Below are 26,545 nucleotides of genomic sequence, written 5' to 3'. Positions count from 1 at the left end.
ACTTTCTTAGTGAAGTACAAATTCTAGTACTTTTTTTCGGTTGAGTCCCATCCGGGATTCGAACCCGCACCCTCAGAGTCAGGCACCTAATCGCCAGCACACAAAGTCAGCCGCCTAGCCCGCTCAGCCACCGCGACTTCCACAAAAATGAAAGTCGGACAACTGGTAGTCCAGACTGCGTACTTTGTGTACCCCTCTGATGAGTGTAAATTGGCACGGCTCCCACGGCCGAAAGCTATGATTACACGATGCCATTTAGAAAGTGGTCAAATGCAACATATGTCATATTTGGGATTTCACTTTCTTAGTGAAGTACAAATTCTAGTACTTTTTTTCGGTTGAGTCCCATCCGGGATTCGAACCCGCACCCTCAGAGTCAGGCACCTAATCGCCAGCACACAAAGTCAGCCGCCTAGCCCGCTCAGCCACCGCGACTTCCACAAAAATGAAAGTCGGACAACTGGTAGTCCAGACTGCGTACTTTGTGTACCCCTCTGATGAGTGTAAATTGGCACGGCTCCCACGGCCGAAAGCTATGATTACACGATGCCATTTAGAAAGTGGTCAAATGCAACATATGTCATATTTGGGATTTCACTTTCTTAGTGAAGTACAAATTCTAGTACTTTTTTTCAGTTGAGTCCCATCCGGGATTCGAACCCGCACCCTCAGAGTCAGGCACCTAATCGCCAGCACACAAAGTCAGCCGCCTAGCCCGCTCAGCCACCGCGACTTCCACAAAAATGAAAGTCGGACAACTGGTAGTCCAGACTGCGTACATTGTGTACCCCTCTGATGAGTGTAAATTGGCACGGCTCCCACGGCCGAAAGCTATGATTACACGATGCCATTTAGAAAGTGGTCAAATGCAACATATGTCATATTTGGGATTTCACTTTCTTAGTGAAGTACAAATTCTAGTACTTTTTAGGTGCCTGACTCTGAGGGTGCGGGTTCGAATCCCGGATGGGACTCAACCGAATAAAAGTACTAGAATTTGTACTTCACTAAGAAAGTGAAATCCCAAATATCAAAAGAGCTGTAGTTGAGATAAAGCTATTAGTACGTTTGTAGTTCTTCTGTCTATGATTCACTAAATAATTGTCCTCATTGGTGGCAAACACCTGTCTCTACCTGGTGGGGAAAAACCACTCAGGCTGAGAACTTTTCAGCCAACCCTCGTATGTCCTGGGGTCTTCCTTATAGGTTTATCTCAAAGAGCTGACAAAATGGGATGGGGGTGCTCCATCATATATTTATGTTCATGAGCAGCCAAACTGGGAGTAGTCATAATGGGAAGGTATCGACATCTGTATATGTTACGTGTGATAAAAGATCACCTTTTCATGTAGGAGAAGGAGACAGAGCCCCCACAGAACAAAGACAGTGAAGCCTCTGCCAGGGTATGTGGTGCATGCATTTTGACTGCTATCTGTGTTTGTTGCCATGTAACAAAACTTTCACTCAGTCTCAGTATGCAATGTAAACGCATGGATAAGCAGGTTAAGTATTCATCACAGAGAGATTAACAACCTTTTTCAATGTGCCATAACTATTTCAAAGCTTATGATCTCTGTGCAAGGACCAGTGTAAACACAAAACCTGATATTTTCATTGCTGACTCTCCGGTATCAACGTGTGAAGACAATCCATCAGCTAATGATTCAAGAACGACTTTTACAGCTCCAACTCTGGGTAATGTGATGTGATTCCAAACAGGATACTTGTTTTTCTCGGCATATCTGTGAAATAGACAAAAGGTTTTAAGAACAGACCATTTCTTTCATATTTTTCATGTTTCTGGCCTTAAAATTCTAAAAACAGAATTTTGAAGCAAGATCATTTCAGAATAACCTCAGCCAAATCACTTTGAACAGTATTTAGTTATATCATAGTTGGCAAGTTCATATGATTCACATGAAAGGATTGCGTCATGCTCAAAACACGCAACTTTGCCTTTGATGACTGGGCCAACAGTTTTCCCATATCTCAACATTCGATTTAGCAGACATTTCTAAATGAAAAGATGATTCCATCGTTCTCATTGAACCAATTGCCAAGTGGTAGGACCCTCTCGAAAGCGAATAAGAAAACTGCTACATTTAGGCTAATGAATCCTTCCCAAGAAAAAAAGGTTTTAGACAAACGTACAGTTGTAGGCAAATTTAGTTACACTGAGAGACACTCTATCTTTGAAATTGACTGTGACCAGCCATTTGTAAGTATAGTTAGCACTCACACTAAGAAGACTGACAACGACTCAAGGGATTATGTCAAAGCTGCTCAAGATTAAGGGTCAGATACAACTGACGCCTGACCAGCAACAACGACTACTCAGAGATTTTTTAGGACAAAATAGAGCATGTTTTCCACAAGCCTTGCAGACTTAGGCAAGACTGACATGCACAAGCATGTCATTGACACGGGCACTCATCCCCCTGTTAAGGCAATTGCCTTATCTCCAAAGAGTCACTGAAGAATTGGTAGAAGATTTTCTCAAATATGATTTAATTGAGGAATCCACTTCAATGTATTCAGCCCCCATCATCTTAGTAAAAAAGCGTGACGGCTCATACAGATTGTTTGTGACTATAGAAAATTTAATTCTGTCACCTTACCAATGTCATGGCCACTCCCTGTTTTTGATCACATCGACAATGGCCAAGCTACAATTTTCTCCACTTTAGATCTTGCCAGTGGCTCTTTCCAAGTGCCATTACACGAAGATTCAAAGCATAAAACTGCTTTTGTCACCCATCAAGGCATTGAATGTATTGTTAAAAAAGCATGCAGAGGCAGAAACTGGGAAGAAACCCAAAACCCAAAATTCCAGTGGTCTCTCGAGTGTGATCAAGCATTTAACACACTCAAACATGCTATGTGTAACACACCTGTTCTGGCTTATCCAGACTTTGACAAAGAATTTTTCCTCGCAACCGAAGTGATAGGGTTTGTATTAAGTCAAAAAGATGAAAAGAATACTGAGCATCCTATAGCTTTAGGTGGAAGACCTCTTCATGGCAGCAAGAAGAAATGGAGCATTACAGAAAAAGAAGGCCTAGCTCTGGTTGAAACCATCAGATAATTTCATCCATACCTTGCAAATTCCAAATTCACTGTCTACACAGACCAGCTTTGAAATGCTCAAATCCATCAAGGATGCAACAAGTAGGTTAGGTCGATGGTCGCTAGAATTATCTACCTATACTTTTGATATTGTTCATCGCAGAAACAAAGCTAACGCAAATGCTGATGCACTCTCACGCAGGGAATATGAGCAAAATATTAACTGTAAGAATCAAACAGAAGAGGATGCAGGGAAAACAGTGTTTACAGTAACTTCACTTGAGCAAAGAAGCAATACCACAACTTCGGCAAGCCAACAACCCTCACACAATCACCCAATCCACTCAGACTGAGAATGATAGCATGGTAAGTATTAATCACATGGATTCTGTGTGCGCGACATGCACATTTGGTCGTGAGATATCAATATTTTTGCGAAGAGTACAGGATCTTCCTTGTTAACAATATTAAGGTTTGTTGTCATTTCACATTGTGTTGCCTGAAGACACTAGTTGTGAACAAATGACATCAACCTGACCACCTGAGTTATTTGCATCACAACATATTTTGAGCATTGTTCTGATCAACCAATCTCAAAAGTGAAATAGACCGTGCTGAACAAAAATGAAGTACACCGTAATGACACGAAACAAACCTATTGCTAAATGAAAACGAAGTACACTGTACTGAAATGGAACAAACTTATCGCGAAACAATAACGAAGTACACAATAAGTGGAAGTTATCATGAAGTAATAATTCATACCAAAATTCATTATTAATTGTAACCAGTACAAGCAATACATTAGCATTCAAATATTAGGAAAATATAAATATAGAATATTAGTTTCATCATGTATCAGAAATAGCCTAGACAAAAACTCTAATCTTTGTATAATTTCAATTGTAGTTAAATAGTCTCCAACTCTATTTGTCCATCAGTAGGGTTTAGACTCCCAACACAGGTCAGCTCTAGCCCTCAGCCCAGAGGGTTGTACCAACTCTCTGTGGCCACCCATGTTATTCCATTCCTGTAAAAAAATTGTGATTAGCTTCCTGTGACTCTTTGCTGAGTTCAATCCCTCCAGCAGACCAGCATGCCAGTTAGATAAGGGATTTCACTGGAACCGTCACTTGGACCCAAGACCCATATCATAACATAGACCCAGTCTCTGTTATAACCTGTCTTTTCCTATGAATGGAGCAGGATAGCAGTGGAGAATTCAGAAAATTTTGTAACATCTACATGATCTCCAGAACTGACCTGATTTCTAATTACTTCATGAAAGTATCATTCTTGGAGCTTAAGTTCTTAGATCTAGTCCTCCTCCATTTGGAACGAGAAGATTCAACGCCTATCATTAACCCACAAACGCTTACATCATATCTTGAATCTATCAATATCCCAGTTCTTGAAACATATAGTATGGACAAACATAGGAATGACATTTAACTAATAGAAAAATTCTTTGAGAGGTATATAGAAGAATAGCAATTTACTGATGAACAGTTTCATTATTACAGTGAGAGCAACAAATGTGAAGAAATGATGTACAGTACAACTGGTACATATATCAGAAATATGGTATACGCTACAAGCATTTCCTCATACTTGTATATACTGATCCTACAACGTTGATCTCACTGTAACAAAGAAGTTGTTCATCCTCAAATTGTCATCTTTCCTATTTCATAGATAATTAATCTAACACAGAAAAAAAACCTTTACATGTACGATCAGTGAAAAGATAAACCAAACTGGGTACTAAACCTACAATAAGTGTTCATTGGTAGAACTCTAAGGGTTTCAACAAAATCTGTCATCATTGTTTTACTATATTCCATCTCTAGTTGGCAAGGACTCCTTTCTGAAATGGTCTCATACCATGACTTCCTATTTGTCTCCTCATGGTTTGAGCAGTTTCTGAAGGAGAGAAACCTGAAGCAAATCAAATCAACTCCATGGAGGCTTCCTCAGGGGATTGATCCCAGTCATAACTAAATACGATAATGTTGATGTTTATGTTTATCACTCCACTGTATTGTTAACCCATTCAAAATTTACACTTCTTCTGATCTACAAGGTAGACTTCAATTATAGGTGTGGAGTGTAATTTTATGGTTAATAAAAAAAATCATCATTAAAATAATATGATTGGTATTTGTGTGCTACGAGCCCAAAACATGCAATAAGGTCGGTCGGTGCTAACATATTGAATGTATGACCTGGTATTTGTAAAACTTTAACCAAATTCTCATGAAGGGGTGGCAACTAAAGAAAATAATGCTGCTGTTCATTACTTTGGAGAGGTAACCATTTTTTAAGACAACACTGGGAGAGACATTGATACATTGATACACTGATATCGATTAATCTGTCGATTAGTCTGGGTGCTTTGAGCATCGTCCATTCGTTGTTGTCGTTGAGTACGAGATTGTACATGGCATTTTTTGAGAGTCCCTTAGTCTCGGTCTTGTTTAAATTTCCAAGTATCACTTCTTGTCGTTTGTGCACATTTTTTAGATGTGTCTTCGGTATCTGGTTGAACAAATTCACGTGTCCCTGAGCAATAGTGGAGTGCATTTTGCAACATTCATTGTTTATATGATAATATTTTACTGAATAGTTTTCAATTGGTTTTCTGACAATCTTTTGGGTGTGCACTTCAAGCTGATGAGAGGTATATTAATGACCAAGAAAATTTTTACTAGTGAAATAATTGCATCTTAGGTCACTGTTACTCCTGGTGACTCATGAAAGAATTCATGTTTATCTGTATGTAAATTGAGCAAATGAAATACTGTTGCTGTTTAGACCAAGGGAGTATGATCCCTTTCACAATATCGACATTCTCTTCATCTGGTGATGGTGCATCTCCAAGATACACTTCCATGAAAATCATCAAGCTATTGAACTGGCATTTTGTATTGCAGGTTTAGGTGATAGTGTGAACGATTCAGTTCTGCTGTCATTGTACATTACTGTTTTCACTGGCACAGCTCTCAGCAGCATGGAAAGTTGTTCACCTTTATTGTAACCATGCTTAGCTGATCTAGGTGAATGCACAGTTCTTCATATGAATCAAAGTCAGGCAATTTTGTGCTGGTTACAGAGGTTTTTGGTAGTATTTCAGTCGATGACAAGCTCATTGTTCTTGACAAATGCTAGCTGAGTCTCAAATTGTCATTTTCTGTTGTTCCTTAACCTGACCATGCCATTCAATTCGTTCATTTTGAGTTGGCCTTTCAGCAAACACATGCTGTAGTAGCCGTCAGTTATTTGGTTGCAGATGTTATCAGAGAACAGTTTATTGTTGCTGCTGCTGATATTGCAGAGTGGGGCTTTGAGCTGACCTGATGTGTTGTTATTCCACTTGTTATTCCTGAAAGAGTCACCTACATATTGAAAATATATATGAAATAATATAATTAAATATCAGTGTTTGCAATACCATAATTTGCCAGTTGGTCATCAGGGCCTGCTGTCAACTATAGGCTTTAACATATATGGGCCGTGAGTGAAATGTGTTTAAGTCAAACCAATAAAAACAAAATAGACTAGACTGTACAGTTTCACAATTTTTCTACAAAATCAGTGAGCAAAACCAATGGTGCAAAAGATATGTTTTTTTTCATTTGTTAAAGACAAATGTGTTGACATTATATGCGCAAAATGCTGAGATGCCAGCGAAACTGTAAGTTATCGTAACAAGATGGATGATTCCTGAGCGATAATAAAGAAAACAATCAAACATACAATTTGCTGATGGCCTCAAGGGCCTGCAAATATTTCCAACTGCTGGCCTGATACAATAACAACCAGTGCTGGGCATCTGGGCTGGTGATTATTTCAAACGCTGTTCAACATGTACAAACCAGGAGTGTTTTATTCTTAAAAGTAATAATGCAAATGCTTACACACATGAAGACTGTGGCTCCCATTCAAAGCTCACTTCATCAACATCTTTCAAAATTATAGGTTTCCAGTGATGAACATGAAAATGGTGCACGCTTGCCTTTCAGACCCAGTGCAGTTCTGGCAGACTTCGGCCTGTGATGAGTGATGAACGGATGTGGAAAGATTATGAACAACATTCACTGGGATCAGTTTAGCCGGTCAGTGTTCACGATTTGTGTATATACCAGTTCAGATGCACCTCGAAAGAGATTGACCTGCAACTTCTGCAGGACAAGGCATGGAACGTGGCAATCAACCTGTATTATGTACGAACACATTTGTGGTGAATTTGAAATTGATCCAAAACAGAGCATTTGCCTGGAGTGAACCATTGTCCACAACATTTCATGGAAGCCAGCAAAAGTCTGAAAATAGCCGGCAAAAGTCTGGGGCAGTCAGACGTATGCAAAATCCTACATCACGAGTAACGAGTGGAAGGATGATTTCATGGCTTTTGATGAATTGTTTTTATGGAAATCGTGAAAAATATAAATGCCATATATCTGTAAACAGCAAAATGCACCACTTCAAGATCTATCTCATATATCTGCCAAAGTCTGTTGAAAGATATCAAATGGTTTTTGAGTTCTGCTTTGGAAACAAGGAGTAGTATTAGTAATGGTGGTTTGGGGCCATATGTTATATGTTTAAATGTGAATCAATCGATACTGGCTGGCTGAGGAGAGCTGGGTCACACAGTGTGCACGCGATCGATAAAGTGACAACCAATTAGAGAAATGATTCATATATAGTATGAACCGTGTGACATGGCTACAGTGTGTGAGTTGAAAAGGCGGGCACATGACAGTGGTATGCAGGGTTATTCCCGTATGAGAAAGTCTGAATTGTTAACTTTATTAGGGATAAATTATAAAAGCACCCCTACTGGGAAAGAACTAATCAAGGAAGCGCGTGGGCAAGGTATAAGAGGGTATTCATGCATGAGGAAATCTGAGCTCATTGAATTACTAAAGGAACAAGCCCCTATAGAATTACAATTCATGCCTACTGAGCATGCTATAGGAAAATATTTGAGAGGTTGGAAGATGGATGTTCAAAGAAACATAAACTTTAGGGGTATAAAACAATTGGTATTTCATAAAGTAGATGAAGACTGAAGGATTTAAGAGGTACTAAATTTCAACTCACGTTAAAGATGACATTAGGGAAACAACAGGCGGATGGTGCTACTGAATACACTATAAGTTCCCCGGCTCAGGAATACAACCTTACTCGGGACTGATAAAACCCTGTATTTCCCTCGACACGATGTGATAACGCATTTATCTAGCTGAATGTTTTCCCTAATTTAAAACAAACAACACGCATCGAATCGACTTGTATTTGTATACGTGAGATGCCACTGTTTGACCTCAATGCACAGCATGTTACTAAAGGCTTGTCGATGCACACTTTTCTCCCTTCGCGTCGTCACCAAGGCATAACAGGGTGATATGACTTTCATAGTAGGAGTACACGACTTTTATACTCCCGCTCGCGGATCATAATGGATGTACATGGTATTTCATCAGCGTCACGTGGACCAATCAAAACTCGACATTCTTACATGAGGCTAGATAATATTGTTTCCTTCAGAGGTAATCAGGAAGTTACAACACAATCATATACTATCAACTCTTCTATTGACAGGTCATTCGAAAAAATTAGAGAATCTCTAGAACGTTACACTAATAGGGGGTCTGGTTGGGTGGTCAAGATGATAAATATGATCTACCTGGATATAGCAAACTATAAACCAATCAGAGGTGGATCATACTTACCCACCCCTAAACATTTTGCTGCCAAACACTCTATAGTTAATGTTGTAAATCATGGTGATGATTGTGCTTGGGTATCGGTAAGAGTCGCTAACTAAAAACCACCCCAACAGACTTTCCATTTATCCGGCAGATGATGGTATTATTGAACAACCCCTATCTCTCAGTGGACAAAAGTAGAAAGACAGAACCCAGACTTAGCTGTAAATATAGGGTATGAGGGTAATACCTCAATAATACACAGGATAAGACCTTTAATAAATCAGGAGGGTCGTCAAACAATTAATCTATTTCTAGTGCAGACGGGTGAAAAATATCATTATACAACTATACAACATTTCATTCGGTTGGAGTGCAGTCAGTCGAAACACAGGGGGAAGAAACACTTCTGTGAAAGTTGCCTTCACTGGTTTTCTCGGGCTGATCTACTCAATTCACACAGGGATGATTGCGTAGGTGTAGGGGAGACAGCCATACGGGTAGATATGCCGACTAAAAAACAACAATGCAAAAAAATCAAGAACATGAAGTGTGTGGGTTTGGGTATGTGGTCGTTCGTTGTGATGGCCAAACTAACCCTCCCGTTATTTACAGAGGCCCAGGCGCAGCTGAGAAATTTCTAAAGTGCTTACAACACAAGGAGGAAGAAATCAAGAGAAAATTACGCAACATAACCCCAATGTGCATGACCCAAGCAGATAGGGAGGCCCACATCAAAAGCACACATTGTCATGTTTGTTGTAAACCTCTGAATGGTGATTCAGTGCGAGACCACTGTCATGTGACATGGAAATACAGAGGTGCAGCTCACAGTGAGTGTAACTTGAAGCTACGCATAAACCCTAACCTTATTCATGTCCTGGTGGTGTTTCACAATTTACGAGGATATGATTCACACTTGATTATGCAAGCTATTTGAAAGGTAGAAGGCAACATATCCTGTATCCCAAACAATATGGAGAGATATATATCCTTTTCGCTAAATAGGTTGAGATTCATAGATAGTGTTCAGTTTCTGTTGTCGTCTCTAGACAGCTTGGTAAAAGCTAATAACCCTGACAACTTTGCTATAACTAATCGATACACAGAAGTGAAAACTAGAGCCTTGATGCTATTTAAGGGTTTTTACCCATATGAATATATGGACGACTGGTCTAAGTATAATGAGACAGAGTTACATCCCACTGACCGCTTCTATAGCAAGCTGTCAGACGCGTCTGTCGCACAAGACGATTACGAACACGCGAAAATGTATGGGAACAACTAGGCTGTAAGAATCTAGGTGATTACCACAATTTATATTTCAAAACAGATGTGATGTTGCTGGAAGATGTGTTTGAGATATTCAGGAAAACGTGTTTGAAGCAATATGGGCTGGACCCTGTATGGTATTATTCGAGCCCTGGGCTATCATGGGATGCCTTACTGAAGAAAACAGGTGTGGAGTTAGAATTATTCACATATTACGAAAGGTATCTGTTTGTTGAGAAAGGGTTACATGGTGGTATTTCTATGGTATTGACACATTATGTTAAAGCTAACAACAAGTATGTAGAAGGTAAAACCCTAATAAACCTACAAATCATCTACTCTATCTCTATGCTAACAACCTGTACAGCTGGGCTATGAGTCAATATCTACCGACAGGGAGGTTTGAATGGGTGGGGTGTGGGGCTTTACCCCACGGTGATGTCATGAGTATTGCACCTGATTCTGATAAGGGTTATATACTCGAATTGGACTTAGAGTACCCGGTGGAATTACATCAGTCTCATAACAGCCATCCACTCGCTCCTGAAAGGGGCACTGATGCGGACCAATTTCCGTGGACTGGTGCAAACCTTTGTTATTGTTTTTCTCCCGTGAGTACCCGGATGATATCCCAGAATTCGTGACTGGTTCGTGACCTCTGCCGCACAGTCTGTATGCGCAATTGAGAGTTTAATCAAAGATAGATAGATTGCCAATGTAGATCCTATTTCACACACATACGCGATCTAGTGTGTGTTTTCTGTCATATAGATTCTGCTGATTGCTACAACAAATAAATTAAAACAAACTGCAAATAATGAATGTAAAACAGACTAATTTATAGCAACAATGTCAGGCTACTACCTTGTTCAAGAATGTATCCATCAATATCCACATAAAAGAACAATATTCCATTCATCTGCAGCTGGTAAATAATCCTGCTCTGTGTCGTGTGTCTTACAACAGTCTAATTTGCGAAAAAGTAAAACATGTTTTAACGTCTTTCACATTGGTGAAAACCTGATAAACCACTCATTGGTCACCCAAGATGGCACACCTGGCAACTAATTGTATGATGTCCGCCATTCTAGGTAATTTAGTTAACCAATAATGAGTAATCAATCAATCAATGCAAGGGTGCTTAATTCTTTGAAGGGAGGATGTTGTTTTTACACTTGCACTTTACGACAGGATGTAGTCAGTATAGGTTAGTACATCTACACACACTGCCTTTTGACAAATCCACTGTAGAAGATAAAAGTAATTAATCGATCAGTGTGTTATCGGTTAATCCTTTGATCGATGTTTGTTTTTTTAACTCTGCTGATAAACCCTCTTGCATCACTTACATGCAGATATTACATAACATACAATACATTTGCCATTAGAGACCTTAATTTATGATGTTGAGTATTTACTCCAGACACAAGAAATGCCAAATGGGAGCCTTTGTTGAGTAACCTGAGTGTTGTTACTACTAATTATACCTGTTATAAATTCATTTATTGACCATCCAGAGAATGATGGCAAATAACACGTGTAGGTTTACACCATCAAACACGAGTTACAGCAAGGAAGATGCAATCTCTGTGTCGCATGCAGCCTGAAAACACCTATGGGGCGAAACTGTTTTGAGGATACTAACGGAACTTCGTTACATAAGGAATACATATAGGCATTTGCTGTGTACTTGGTGTAGGTGTAATAAGTTGGTAGTTTTACGTAAGAAGATTTTCAGATTTCTCTACCAAAGTCATCGTTTTTAGTTTACGAACTCAAATAAATCAACTGTGTTTTTATTACCATAAAAAATAAACCAGGGTAGCTACCATAGCTACCAAAATTTACGTATGATATTTGCTATCACAGCTGAACCAACACCCAAAACTATCTAAATATGAAGCTTTGCAATCTTTCGGACTGAAACAAATGGCTTGCCTGTACACATCATATTTTCACATAACATGATTTAATATCGAGGTTAAAAACACAGAAATAGGATCAAATTGGATCAGTCACTATACCATCCGAAAAAAACTAGACTGCTGGGATATTTTGTTACGATCAGACAAGGAATACCATGGATATTTTTAAATAATGGCATATGATGGGCATCCGGCCTCCTGACTGTTTAGGCGAAGAAATTCTACTGATACGGACAGGAGCCCAGTCCCTTTGTCCGTCACAGTCGAGGGAGCGGGCGCTGACCAATTTGCAGTTTGGTTTCGTAATTAGACCATTGGTGAGAGACATTATTTGCTCCGCATCAGTGCCCCTTTAACATTTGAAGGTTTAATTTAAATCCTGAATGGATGTCTGGGTACCAACATAACCTGAGGAATGGACCACTAGCAAATGTAGAAAAACTGGTACCGAATAATGAATAAAACAAAGTACATCGTTCACTATCATAATTTACAACTATATCTATCGCTGGGTATGAAGCTGACTAAAGTACATAGAATACTGAAGTTCAATCAAAGACCATAGATGGAAGCATACATCAGGATGAACACGGACAAGCGAAAGCTGTCCAATAACAACTTTGAGAAAAATCTGTACAAACTCATGAACAACTCTGTATTCGGTAAAACAATGGAAAATTTACGAAAACGTGTCAACGTGAAGCTAGTCAGGTCGAGTGAGGAAGACAAGCTGAGGAAACTGGTAGCGACCCTGGTGTACAATAGAAGTATTCGATGATGACTTGGTGGCCATACATATGAAAAAGAGTCATATTAAACTTTATCGACCGGTCTATGTTGGTATGAGCATTCTAGACCTTTTTAAACACTTGTTGTATGACTTCTACTATAACAAGCTCAAGAAACAATACACTGACAGGTGTGGTGTGTTGTATATGGATACTGACTCCCTGCTGATGGAGATTCAAACCGAGGACGTGGATGAAATCCAATATACACATGTATGACACCAGTGACTACCCAAGAGACAACCCCATGCAAAGCCAAGACAATAAGAAATTCTAAGGTAAGACGAAAGAGAAATGTGCTGGCACACCGACCGCTGAATACGTGGGCTTCTATCAAGAACGCAGATGACGCTGAAATAAGAAAGGCTAAGGGTGTGAAAAAGAACGTGGTGAAACTTCATATCAAGCATACACTCTACAAACAGGCCCTATTCGAGAAAAAAACATTCAAACTCCTGATGAACATACTCTGTAGTGATGGGCATAAGATATGTGAGTTGACTTTGAATAAGAAGTCTCTATCACCCATGGATACAAAACGATGGATAGCCGCGGATGGTGTCAATACCTACGCTTACGGCCACTGTAGGGTGACTTGCAGTCGGCTGTCTGCAGGACCTCCCAGCCCATAAAGATATTTAAATTATGCATGTATAATGGAGAAAGTTTACTGTAGCCCTCGGGGATATTTGAAAGGGGGAGACGCTATTAAAAAATTAGCTAAAGCCGGAAGAAAACGCAAAAGCCTGGTTACAAAAACAAGCTATATGGCAAGTATACGTATACTTACCTGCACCGAGATATATACCCTGGAGAAAATTCAGTATTCATATCCCTAATCAAGTTTACCAAGTAGACCTGCTGTTTCTTCCACATGACACCGTCTGAGGTAAAACCTACACGTACGCACTGACAGTCGTCGATGTAGCCAGTCGCTTCAAGGAAGCTGATCCCTTGACCGTGAAAGATGTGACACAAGAAGCCTGCGGATTCAAGTGCATATACAAACGCAGTCCGCTGATGTGGCCTTCCGAGTTGCAAGTCAACCCAGGAAGAGGAATTCATGAGTGCTGTGTCACAACTGCTAGCAAAACACAATGTCGAGATAAGGAGGGGTGTGGCAGAACATTGAAGCCCAGCCATTGTTGAGAGATCTAATCGCTCCATAGCCGAACATTTGTTTGCACACCAATACTCATGTGACTGGGGGTGGGGGTATCCCCCACTAACACTGAATGGGTAATGCGACTTCCACCGGTGGTTGATTTTATGAATCATGAAGTAACACGACTGTTTGATAAAAAGACTGGTTGACAGAATCCGTATGAAATCCATTGAAGTAGAGGTGGCAGCACCACATCGAAAAAAGAAAAAAAATTCCAGATCGAGCACTCGTTAGATATTTATATCAACCAGGTGAATACAAGGGAGACACCTGTAAACGAGCTACAGATCCTATCTGGTCTATGAAAACGTACAATATCAATCGAGTTGATATAAAAGCTGGGGAGCCTAACCTGTACTTCCTGGTAAATGGGCCGTGTACAGGATTCCTTTGTGAGTAATTACAAGTCATACTTTGATCTTTAACAGGCGTTTAGTCTTGTTTTCTTCTTGTAAATAAACTGAAATCTTTTTTTATCCGCGCCTTGGGCTTTACACAAACGATAATGACCTTTCACCCCTATACCACACACCAAGCATGTATAGTTGATATTATCTTTACGGTGATATGAACAATAACCCTGTCTTATGTTTGTTCTTATTTTGAGATATACTAATTTGTGTGATTAGTCTAATTGCTTAACGATTAACATCACGATGATCAATTCACAATCTTTCTGTCCCTCTGAAGGAGTGCAATACTTAGACATCATTATTTCATTTAATGGTTCCAGTTGTTTACCCGTTAATACGTAGTATTCTTTCATAGCTTCATCGACGTCTGTGAAAGTTCTAACGGCATGATTTTTGCGTTCTGCTAACCCAGAAACCACCAATACGTGGTATGCATGTTTCCCCTCAGACATAATATATATTCATAGATATATAATTTTAATTATAACATAATATGAGGGTCGATGGGGGTTTCCCCCACTGGGGGCATGGAAATTACAGATTTCTTGCAGTGGAGAGTCCGCAGTCAGATGTCTGCAGCACAATATATAATGAAACAGCAGCAGAGCCTACTACACCACCTACAGCTACCCACATGTTATTATTATTTTTTTGTGTCTGACTTCATACCATCTTCTCTTTTTTGGTTCTTCTTCTTGGTGACTTGCATCACTGGCTTCACTGGGGTGTCCATCACCTGGCTGTCCATCACCGGGCTGTTCACCTTGGTTATCTCTTGGGCAGCATCCATCTTTTATAATATTATTATTATCATTTGTTTTCTTAAATTTACAATGCTTTGCTGTGATGATCACTGCCGTCATCGGGGCAAGATACATACCATATTTCTGATACAAAGCACAACTGATATAGCTCAAGGCATTATCGATGCTTCTCTAAGTCCTCCCACAAATACAGTTGTCGTTCAGGTGGGATTGGTAAAAAGTGTGACGCTATGCCTGTGTAAATCTGGAATAGTAGAACCTATGACTTTTGTTATCTTGGCCCCGATTTGTGTCTCATACCTAACGTATGCTTTTTTGACTAACTTGTCTGTCGTTTTCTGAATTTTGTCAGCAGTGATGTTTTCCTTTACCACCCACAACTAGTGTTATTAGTCCGTCATGCAGCTTGTTGTCCTTTTTTTCCTCTGCGACTAACATCTGCTCTGTTAATTCATCGCACTCCAATTTATAATAAAATACTCTAGTTTATATATTTAAAAAATAATAACCAACAAACACTAAACATATACAGATAAAGGTTAGATTAGACATGACTAGAATTCAAAAACAGACATTTTACTAAAACATTACGAAAATTCTTATTAAAAATACAGGCCGACAGCAGGTCATTACTAAAACGTTACTAAAACTTTATTAAAAATATATATACTAAACTATTACTAACATTTACTAGGTCGACCGCAGGTCACCACTTGGTAATCCTCTAGCTGGTCTGTTTTCAACACATGCTTGGCATGGTTAGTTTCAGCGAGCTTTTTTTTCATCCATTCCCACTCTGATTTACTCATGACATCATTCTCTCTCAAACACACCTCGAAAGAATCCCTGTCCTTGCAGTGAAATAATGCCATCCAATGCTGCTCCCTCAAATCTTTCAACACCAAGTTGAATTTTTGCGTCAGCACCCATATGCTGTGATTTGTGTGTCGGCCAGAAAAGGCCGTGACAGCATGACAGAAATACGACAGCATGTGTCCCTTTTTTGTTATCTCTCTGTTAGCCCTACAGTCATCCAGGATGAATAACGTTGGCTTTCCTTTAAATTGGTTGTGAAACAATGGTAAATACTCTTGTAGACGTGTACGTCCGGGCCCGTCATCACCCAAGCTCTTTCCTTGTAAGTCTTATTCATGTTTATACTATGGCACAAGATAACCATTTTTCAAATACTTCCCTATAATATCTCCCCAACAAATCCAACACGAAAACGGTCTTCCCACAACCCGTTTGCCAGCATACGAGGGGATGTCAATATGTTTTGAGCCTTCAGCATTTTTCATACCCAGGTGTCACAGCCTATGGTACGACATTGAACCTTGGGGTGTAGCTGATGTGATATATAAGTTTTCGTATCCTACTCTCAGAAGTTATTGAACAGCTCACACTAACGAAAAAGAGACGCCCCTCACGGCAGTGAAAATGAATAAAATTGAGTATAGAGCAGTAATTAAGTTTTTAGTTCTTGAAGGAAACTCGGCGAAGAACATTGAAGAAAGGCTTTCAGCAGTTTATGGGAAGTCTTCCCCTTCATCTGCTACCATCAAACGATGGGTCAATGAATTTAAGCATGGTAGAGTCTTGAAGATGACCCCCGTCCAGGTCGCCCAACAAGCACTAGTCAGGAAAACATTGACAGAGTGCATAGACTTGTGCTGTAAAATCGTCGAATCACACTCCACGAGTTCGATGAGACCACAGGCATTACACACGGACCCATCGAGACAATTCTTCATGAACATCTCGTCATGTCTAAGGTGTGCGCAAGATGGGTGCCAAGAATGCTTACAGATGAAATGAAGCAAACAAGGGTCACCATGCTAATCAGATACAACAAGAATCCAGGAGATTTTCACTTTAGGCTAGTAACCTGTGATGAAACCTGGATCCACCTCTATGATCCTGAGAGCAAACAAGAATCCATGGAATGGAAACATGTCACTTCTCCCAAGACCAAAAAGTTCAAAGCCTCCAGATCAGTGCAGAAGGTAATGGCGACAGTCTTCTGGGATAGCAAAGGCATCATCCACATAGATTACTTACCAAAAGGAAGAACAATGAATGGGGAAGATTACGCTAACTTGTTGATTCAAGTGCGACAGTCAATCAAGGAGAAGCGCCGGGGCAAGATCAGACATGGTATTCTTCTACATCAAGACAATGCTCCAGTACACACCTCTCGCGTTGCAGTCGCTGCTGTCCAGGAATGCGGGTACGAAATCTTGCCGCATCCCCCGTACTCTCCAGACCTGGCACCAACTGATTACCATCTGTTCCCAAATCTCAAGAAACACTTGCGTGGTTGTAGGTTTCAGGATGATAATGAGCTTATTGCTGCTACTGAGGCTTGGTTTGAGGACCAAAATGGCGCCTTCTACAGAGATGGCCTCAGCGACTGGCAGAAAAGATGGAACAAGTGTCTTGACTCACAAGGGGACTATGTTGAAAAATAAATGTGGTTCATACCAATATTTTGTGTTTTTCTATGCAAGGCTCAAAACTTATTGACATCCGCTCGTATAATAGCGCAGTGTGGAGAGTAGGGTAGAGGTGGGGGGAGACCCCCACACCCCCAGTAGACTTATTGTGGTGGTGCCTCCTGGCCGACTGCAGGTCAGTAGATCGCTTGCATGAATCTCCCATTGTCTATATTAAGTTGCGCATCCATAATTACATATAAATATAATTTCAGTTTACCACTTGATTGAGCCTTCTTCATTATTTGAATGGTTATACCCTCGCTTCCATTGTCCATATGCTGGCCACTACCATGTAGACTGTTATCAACCGTCATACTTTGTTGTTAAGTATTCACAGAGTATAGATCAAGGTCACTGGCCACGTTGTTGACTATTGAGTTTAGTCTGATCACCAAAAGTATTCAATACGGCGTCGCTCTTGTGTACTATCATTCTGTGACGTAGTATCCATGTCAAACTCCAACGAGATGTTTTCTATCTCGTATCTGCTCTTGTCACCGTTTGGCATATGAATGACTTTGCTGTAATCATTGAACTTTAGTTCGTATTCCAGCCTATCATCCAATGCGGCCTGGTAAAACGGTACATGTGAGGTTAGTAACTCAAAGTCAAGCGGGATACAAAACCTCCCATACGCTTCGGCGATTGCTTTTTCACTATTCAGTAGTCTGGATGTTTCATCTTGTGTGAATACATACCATTATTCACGAGCTCGCGTTTGTCGTTGCCCGAAGTCAACGTCATGTTAAATGCCAATCGCGCCATCCCTGGCACTATGACATCTTTATCACCCAAGTTTGGAAATCTAACCAACAGTACTTGGTTCTGGTCTATCTTGCTGAGGTTTTTCGTAATAGTAACCGATTGGCGCACGGCTTTGACACCTAGTGGCTCTCTTAATCTTTGAAAAGGATTTAGTTTCTACCATTAGACATTATACATATTAATATTTAATATAATATAATTTCAAAATATGTACGATATTGGGATGGATGATTTTGGAGCTACTGCTCCTCCTGATGTTGATTAAGATGAAGATACTTCATTCACTAGTCCATCACAGTTCAACAAACTAGTGAACAAATCAGTAGATACTTATTATGATAGATTAGAAAGAGATAAAAACTACGTACAGCCTCAGGGCCAAGACTATTCGAAGTTTACCCTAGATGATCATGGCACTCTGTGTCTTAAGGATACCCTGAATGTTAACCTATTTAAAAAGCGCACTAGAGAACCACTCGCCTTTTCAACTCTAGCTAGTAAACATGTTACCGAATTTATCCGTGAAAAACTAAACATGTTGAATAATGGTGGTGCAAAACCTAAAAAAACCCAAAAGGTCGTTCAAGATCTGAAAACCACACAATCTGAACTGAGTGGCATGCGGTCGGTTTTGGAGGGACCCCACAGTGACATGGTACTGAACGAGGATACAACCTTAGCTGACTGGATCCAAACACTGTTCCGTAAGCAAGGCATCACCATTACCAGCGTTCTAACGGCATTAGGCTTCATCATATTGACTTTTGTAATATCAGTGGAGGGTTCCCCCACACCCTAGGGGCGCTCCCCCAGTGCTCCCCCAGAGTCATGGTGATGTCAGAGAGCGGATAAAAAAATATCTCAAATTGTTCAGAGAGGCCCTGGCTAAACTCGCTGGTGTGGCTGCAGAACCCCTGCCATGTAAGTAGTATATACAATGGGGGTTTTAAAACACTTTCAAGAAAAGTCTCTACAAAGCCTTATTTACTAAATAAGGCTTTGGTTGGGCCCTTAGCTCTTGCTACTATTACCCCTACTACTTAACGTGTGTTGGAGGTAACACTGTGCCTATGTCATGTTTATATCAATGAAACAGTTTAACGTGAACCGCCTATGATCTCTTTGGTGTTCATAATAAAGGCTTGTTGGGCTTTTTGTATCCCCTGTTCTATGTACTTTTTTTTCTCGTCCTCACTGATAGCAGACTTACGAGACTTGGACCGAATATCTTGTTTCATTCCGTTATATTTTGTGAGTTCAGAGAGGATTGAACGAAACTCCTCTTCTGAGATCTTACTATCAGAGAGTGCCGTGGAAATACGCCCACTTACTGTGTTGAGCTTTGCTTCGGCCAGAACCCTGATCTCGTCGTGTTTCAATGCCTTACGATGTAGTCTGCGTGATACTAACTTAAGTGCCAACCCTAACACCCCTGCCACCCCAGCTGTTATTTCAATACCTAGCACTATAGGTGCAGCCACGATGGTAGCCAACAACCCAACACCTGCCGCCCATAGTCCCATGCTGGTTGCCATAAGGGTAGTGTCAGCCCCGTCCACGATATTGAAAGCTCTATTGTACTTTTTACATAGTGCTTTCCGCATGTCACGGTCTTGTTCTAGTTGACGTTTCACATCACATAACTGCCTCAAGCGGAACCCATCTACGGTTTCCAGCGTCTTCGCTACTTCCTCTACGACTGGGTACAGACCCATCCTATAATATATATTTTGAAAGATATTTTAATTGGGTTTCAGTTAAAAATCTATCAATGAATTTGAAGTCTATAAGTTCTAGACTACCACTCAGGGTAATAGGTGAGAGGCTAATAGACTTTTCTGTTGTAATAAAAACCCCACGGAGGCTTATTAAGTGGTTTATAGGGCCCGTGGTATCCCGTTGTATAACAATACGACAATATTGGCCTTTGTGTATGCCATACCAGTGTATTGACACCCCGGGTAAAATTTGGTGTACTATTGGGGGGTTTCCATTGTCTGAATACTCAAAGAAGACTTCTATGATGAGTGTGAAAGGGGAGGATATTCTATCAAGATTACTGCTAAATGTTAATTTATTTTTGAATGCAGACATTAACCTATTTTTGTTAGTTCTTATTAATTCCCTCTCCGGAATGAAATCCCCGACCCAGATACCGTTGTTCCTAATCTTAGAGATACGCCCCAATTCGTTTAATGTGATATAAGGTGAGGTGAGTGTTAAGTTGATCAGCCATTTGGGCTCTTTAAAATCTGATAACGACACCCGTATGTACACGTTGTCTTTGAAGTGCAGGATGTATAATTCATCTTCTTCACCAGGCTGATCGAATCCCTCCGTATCTCCTAGGTCGTTAAGCGTAGTGTTGGGATGACTGGTCATTATTATACTATTACGATATAATTTCCAACTGGTTTTTTGATAATAATTCAGGGGTGAACTTCATACCCATGAAGTGTATGTTGTCAGGCAGGAAGATCTTGGTTAGTGATATCTTGTTTTCCACGATCACGTTGACCCCCTCCAGACTGGTGTCGGCTCCAACACCCACCCGCACGTAAACGTTGCAAACTTGATACTGGTGGCGTTTCACCCACCCCAGTTTGATCCCCTTCACGATCTCGACATCATTCACCGATGGTTCCCCTAGGTAGACTTTGATGATCAGTGTTGAGTTTGCCGGTAGACTCTCTAGTATCTTGACCACGCCTTCGAATTCAGACACCAACTGCAATGTCACGTTTTGTATGGTCAGTTTACTCGATAGCATGTGGGCTGCCATAGTGTTGAGTGGGCTGACGACTACGCTACGTCTCTGAGTTGGGACATAAGCCACGAGCAGGGTTCCATTGTTCACGACTTTGTTTAGGTGGTTGTCTTTGTTATCAGTAAACACGTAGGGGGAGCCGAGCCTAATATTGAGAAACCAGTCGTTATCGGGTAACAACACCCACTTGTCATCTTCGGTGAAGACGAGCATATATGGCTTGTTTCGGGCGACGGTAGTGCTCTCAACATCGTCTAAGTCGAACAGTTTACCCCCGAACGATGGGTATATTATCCAGTTATCACCGGTGTTGACAAGGGCGTACTTAGTGTTGACTGTTGCTCTTGTGGTATCTACTATATCACTTAGGGTTCCACCGGAGACTTCAACGCGTTTGTAAATGTTGTTTTTCAGTTGCAAGGCGTACGATTTACCATCTACTCCGGGAGCGTCGAAACCGCGCGTGTCTCCGAGGTCGGAGATCCCGATATTGACGCATTTTTTCACTCCGGGCCTTTGTGCGCTGGTCATTTTACATGAAGCGTTAAGCTGAGGTATCCTATATTTACAGGATTATGATTTATATCTAACACCGATATTATCAGCTCGGGTATGTTGCCCTGGGTTAATCTCTTATACTGCCGTGGTGAAAACGACTCGGTTCTACCGTCGTTGTATTTCTCAGTTTTCACCGGCACTGCTCTCAGTATAGTGGAAGGGTGACCTCCTTGAATGTTGTACGTTGTGCTCACCTGACCGAGATGAATGTACAGCTCTCGGTACGGTACTAGGTCGGGTAACTTCGTGCCTGTGACGGTTGTTGTTGGTTTTATCTCGTCAGGAGACATACCGAGTATCCTCGCTAATGGTCGGCCGAGCCTCAAGGAGGTTCTTCCGTTGTTGATTAACACCACTGTACCGTTTGAGTCGTTCATCTTGAGTTCGGCTCCCAGGGGTTTGAAGACCTCGTCGTTTAGAGAGCAGACGCTGTAGTAGCCGTCAGTTATCTGACTGCGAGCCCCACTGACGAACAGCTTATTGTTGCTGGCGTTGATGTTAGTCCATTGCGGTAGGTAGGTGATATCGCAGAGTGCGACTTCGAGTTGACCTGACGTGTTATCGATCGCGTGCGTCAGCTGAACGGCCTCACCGCTCGTTATTCCTGGAAGTGTTATGTACATATTATAATATATAATTTATATATTATAATATGGACTTAGCACACTTGAAAATCGTGGTGGTAGGTAGTACGGGGTTTAAAGCAACCTTTATTGATATCTTTGAAAACTATATCGTGTCCGTTAATAACGCGCAGGCGGTGGTAAACTGGAATCAAAACCCAATGCAGTTTTGGCAGAACCAACTCAACTTTGCTGTGTGGTGTGCGACGACAGGGTCGGGTGTGACACTAGACTACGGTATAGACGAACTGAGTAAGGCAGTCATTTTGTTTCATATTTATTATCAAACGAGACGAATATTGAAGGAAATAAGTGCTCCTCTTCCCCAAGATAAAGCGTGGAGTATGACGAATAACCAATCCTGATGCAGCCACAGCCTGGACTAAAATGATCTCAAAAACATCGAATGAATTCACTCGTGCTGGTACAATACGCTTGAACGACTCGATTCGAACGTACGTGTGGGCGCTGTTGGGTGCGCAGTCGATGACGCGTTCCAACATCCTCGGTAAGGGAACTGCTTACGACGCTCAGAAACAGTTCGTTTCCAACGTTGAGGATGCTATCAATTCTCCAGTTGATCTCCCGCGGGCCATCGACCGTTACCAAAACGTGTTAGAATACGCCAGATCGAAAGTCAACTACGTGTTCGGCGTGGGGCTGTACATGGCTCCGAGTGATATGCAACTGAGAGTAAAAAAAGTGGTGGGTTATAACAACAAAATAGTCATAGTCACGGCGGATCAAAAGTTGGGTATCAACCCCGATATTAACGCCCCCTATATCCCACACATCCCACCACGTGAAACGGGTATAGTGGCGCCGCCCCCGGAGTCTAAAGTTCATGTGGAGGTACCCCCTACACACCCCAATATTCAAGCCTCCAATCATATTGATAATAAAACGGCCCTGGTGGTTGGTGGGGTAACTTTGGGACTTATTTGGTTAAAAATTTCTTAGCCACTACGTACACCAGACCCGCCACGGCGACGATGGCTGCCCACAGGTTTTGACTGAGCCACGTGGCAGTTTTAGCCAGAGCGCCCAACAACCACGAGACGATGCTACCCAGGATGCCGGGAAGGGCTTCGGTGGCTTTACCAGCCAGTTTAGCTAGGCGTTCCCCGAGTTTTTTTATCCAGTCTTTAACCCCGCCGGCAGGTGTGGGGGGAACTCCGCCGCCGGCAGGCCCCACAGTACACCCTGTCAGTGACACCACCAGGGTTGATATGATGAAACCCAATGCAGTCAGAATACTGGCGATGGTGATCCCTTGCTCCCGGAACAATATCCGAATCCTGTCTGCTAACGTGGTGTCTCGGTGGAGGACTTGATTGATGGTTTTCCGTATACGGCTGACCTGGGATCTAAGCTTTTCTTTGTAGCCGGACGCTGTCTCCAACCAGGTCTGCCTTTCATCTTCCAAATTACGTATTCGTTCCTCGATGGTGGCTTTCATAGACTCGTCCTCAGTTTCACCGAGTTTTTTCTTTTCATAGGCGATGTGGTCGTCTATCTCACTCATTTTGGCCGTGCTTTTCCAGAGCTGACCACGAATGGTTTGCATCAACAGGTCCAACCCCCGCAGTTCTCGAAAGGTAATTTCGAGACCCGGGAAGGGCTTGTTCTCGTAGTCGGCCAACACCTTTTTAATATCATAAGTCATGTTTTGATCCGATGGGGCGTCCCTGATGCCTTCCAGACTTTGAACTAACTTCGGAGGAAGCTTAGGTCGCGCACCACCGTAATCTCTGAAACCTAGTTCCTTTTGGACAAACTTAATTTTATATTTACCTTTCAATGTTGATAAGGCAAGCGGTTCTCTCGAGTTTTGATGCATGAGATCGATCCCCGGGTGAGCCTTCAAACGCAGCGTGCCATTGCTATCAACAAAAAACTTGTCATATTCCCTTCCCAACGGCTTGATGTTGTCTCTATTTTCAACTGCGTCGTAATAACCGTCGACGGCGCCCTTAATGAGTTCGACATCCGGCTGTAGGTCAGTACTGAATGAGGTCTCCTGGTCATCATCGAATGCCTGGGCACTATCATCCCACATCTCCGTCATATCTATGTCTTCAGCCATTAGTATTAAAAATATATTTCATTTATATAACAATGTACGGTAGAAAATTAGATCCTTTCAGAAGATTGAGAGAGCCATTAGGAGCCAGAGCCGTGCGCCAGTCGGTGACCATCACCAACAATCCCAGCAAGATAGACCAGAATCAAACTCTGCTGGTTAGATTTCCAAACCTTGGTGAGAATGACCTCATTGTACCAGGCACTGTTCGACTGGCGTTCAATATCACGTTGACCTCCGACAACGACAAACGCAAGCTAGTGTGGAACGTGGGTCGAGCTATCATCAAGAAAACGACAGTCAAGATCAGCGGTAACGAGGTGCTGAGTATCGACGACAGCGACGTGTTTCACTGCTACGGGGATCTCTGGAAAAGCGAGGGAGAACGAGTCAATGATGTGTACCAGGGTATCAGCAAATCAACCCGGTCGTGCATAGGGTATGCCTTCACGCCGGACCAGCTAGACAAGCTATCGGACGGTGAAAAGGCCATCGCTCGAGCATACGGGAATCGATTCTGCATGCCGCTCGACTTCGAGTTGCTCACGGGACACGCGCCGTTTTACCAGGCCGCGCTGGGTGATAGGCTCGAATACGAGCTCACGTTTAACGACTATAGCAAAGTAGTGCGTACGCCGAACGGTGATGAGGCCAGTTATGCCATAGACAACATCTCTCTGGAGTTCGACATGGTCACTAGCCCGGAGCTGGCCAGGCAGGTTCGAAGCCAGTACTCTGGGAAGATGGCTATCCTGTACGATCGCGTACTGAGGCATAGATCAGTCGTGCGAGATAAGAGCGACACTGTGTGGAATATCAACCTGAACGTGCCGGCGAGATCGATGAAAGGTATCCTGGTCGTCCCCGTGGAGGATTACGAGCCATTCCGGAGGGACAGCGAGAAGTTTTTCAACCCCGAGATTGAAAAGGTGGAAGTGACCATCGAGGGCGTGCCCAACCAGCTGTTCAGTCATGGTATGAGACCACACCAGCAGTGGGATGAGATAAAAAAGCTACCAGGGACAGTGGGGGGAGCCCCACATTATATAACAAAGGACCTGGACCTCGGCTCCGTGCAGATCGGTGAATACCTGACCACCAAGTACGCCCTATGGTTGGACATGCGATCCACGGATGATGATAAACTGCATGGTAGCGGGCGCCGTATAGATAACGGCAGCGAAGGGATAACCATCCAGATTACTATCCAGATCCAGAGACATGCTATCGTACCTGGCCTTCTCCGGCCGGCATGCAAATCACAGCGTCTGGGTGCTAACGCAGAAGTTCAACTCGGTGTTGAAAGACCTCAGGGAGCAGACGCGATGGGTGGCCTTATTTCACTGCAAGGACAGGGATTCGTTCGAGGAGTGTTTGAGAGAGAACGATGTGATGAGTAAATTAGAACGGGAACGGGTGAAGAAACAGCTCGCTGAAACTAAACACGCTAAGCTCGTGCTCAAGACCGACCAACCAGTAGCATATAGAGTGTGCTAAAGCTAAGCAAAGCTAAGCAAAGCTAAGCTAAAGCTAAGCAAATGCTAAGTATAGCTATGATATTTGAAGTGTTTGTCGTGTGCAACTTAACCTTCATTTCTCTGTGTTTTTTCTGCATCGGGTATTATATAGTTAAAACTAAATCTTACTTGTTATATTATAAGATGGAGTGTGAGGAATTGCTCGAACAATTGTTGGTGGAGGGTTCCCCCACTGATGATAAGCGAGAGAAACTGGTGGCGTTGGCTGTTGGTGGCAAAGCCAAACATTACTTTGGAGACTACACTCCGGATAAAATTCACAAAATGTCAGCCGAAGAAATCGATAAGCTGTACGCTAGATACGAGTCCCGGCTCGGAGCAGAAATGACAAAGACAATAGGATCGGCTATGACCCAGATATACACCGGTATTGTATCATACTTCCTTCCCATTCCACCAGAGCGCCGACTTTACCTGTGGGAGGACCTCGAGAAAGACCCTTTTATCGAACACGCCGTGAGTTCTATCAGCTGCGGGCTGTACCACAAATATGGTATGTTGTTGGCTCCAGTGACGGCGGCGATTATCACGGCAAAGCATTGTCAATTTGAGAGAAAAAACAATAATAGTATAGATGGATGCTGCTCCCGAGGTGATACCCCCCAC

General features: G+C 42.0%; 1 protein-coding gene across 2 annotated transcripts in view; it reads right to left on the bottom strand.

Annotated features, from left to right (window-relative positions):
• Positions 1 to 26,545, bottom strand: part of LOC137294600 (acyl-CoA:lysophosphatidylglycerol acyltransferase 1-like) — a 175,194-nt gene that overhangs the window by 40,292 nt on the left and 108,357 nt on the right. For both annotated transcript variants that reach the window (XM_067825654.1, XM_067825653.1), the window contains one exon: positions 1,603 to 1,742. In XM_067825654.1, the coding sequence (XP_067681755.1) occupies positions 1,603 to 1,742 (140 nt within the window). The remainder of the gene's footprint in view (positions 1 to 1,602; positions 1,743 to 26,545) is intronic.

Source organism: Haliotis asinina, chromosome 8 (genome assembly GCF_037392515.1).
Source record: "Haliotis asinina isolate JCU_RB_2024 chromosome 8, JCU_Hal_asi_v2, whole genome shotgun sequence".
In the NCBI taxonomy this organism is placed as follows: Eukaryota; Metazoa; Mollusca; class Gastropoda; order Lepetellida; family Haliotidae; genus Haliotis; species Haliotis asinina.
The sequence above is the reverse complement of the archived record's forward strand: the minus strand, read 5'-3'. Positions and strand labels throughout refer to the sequence as shown.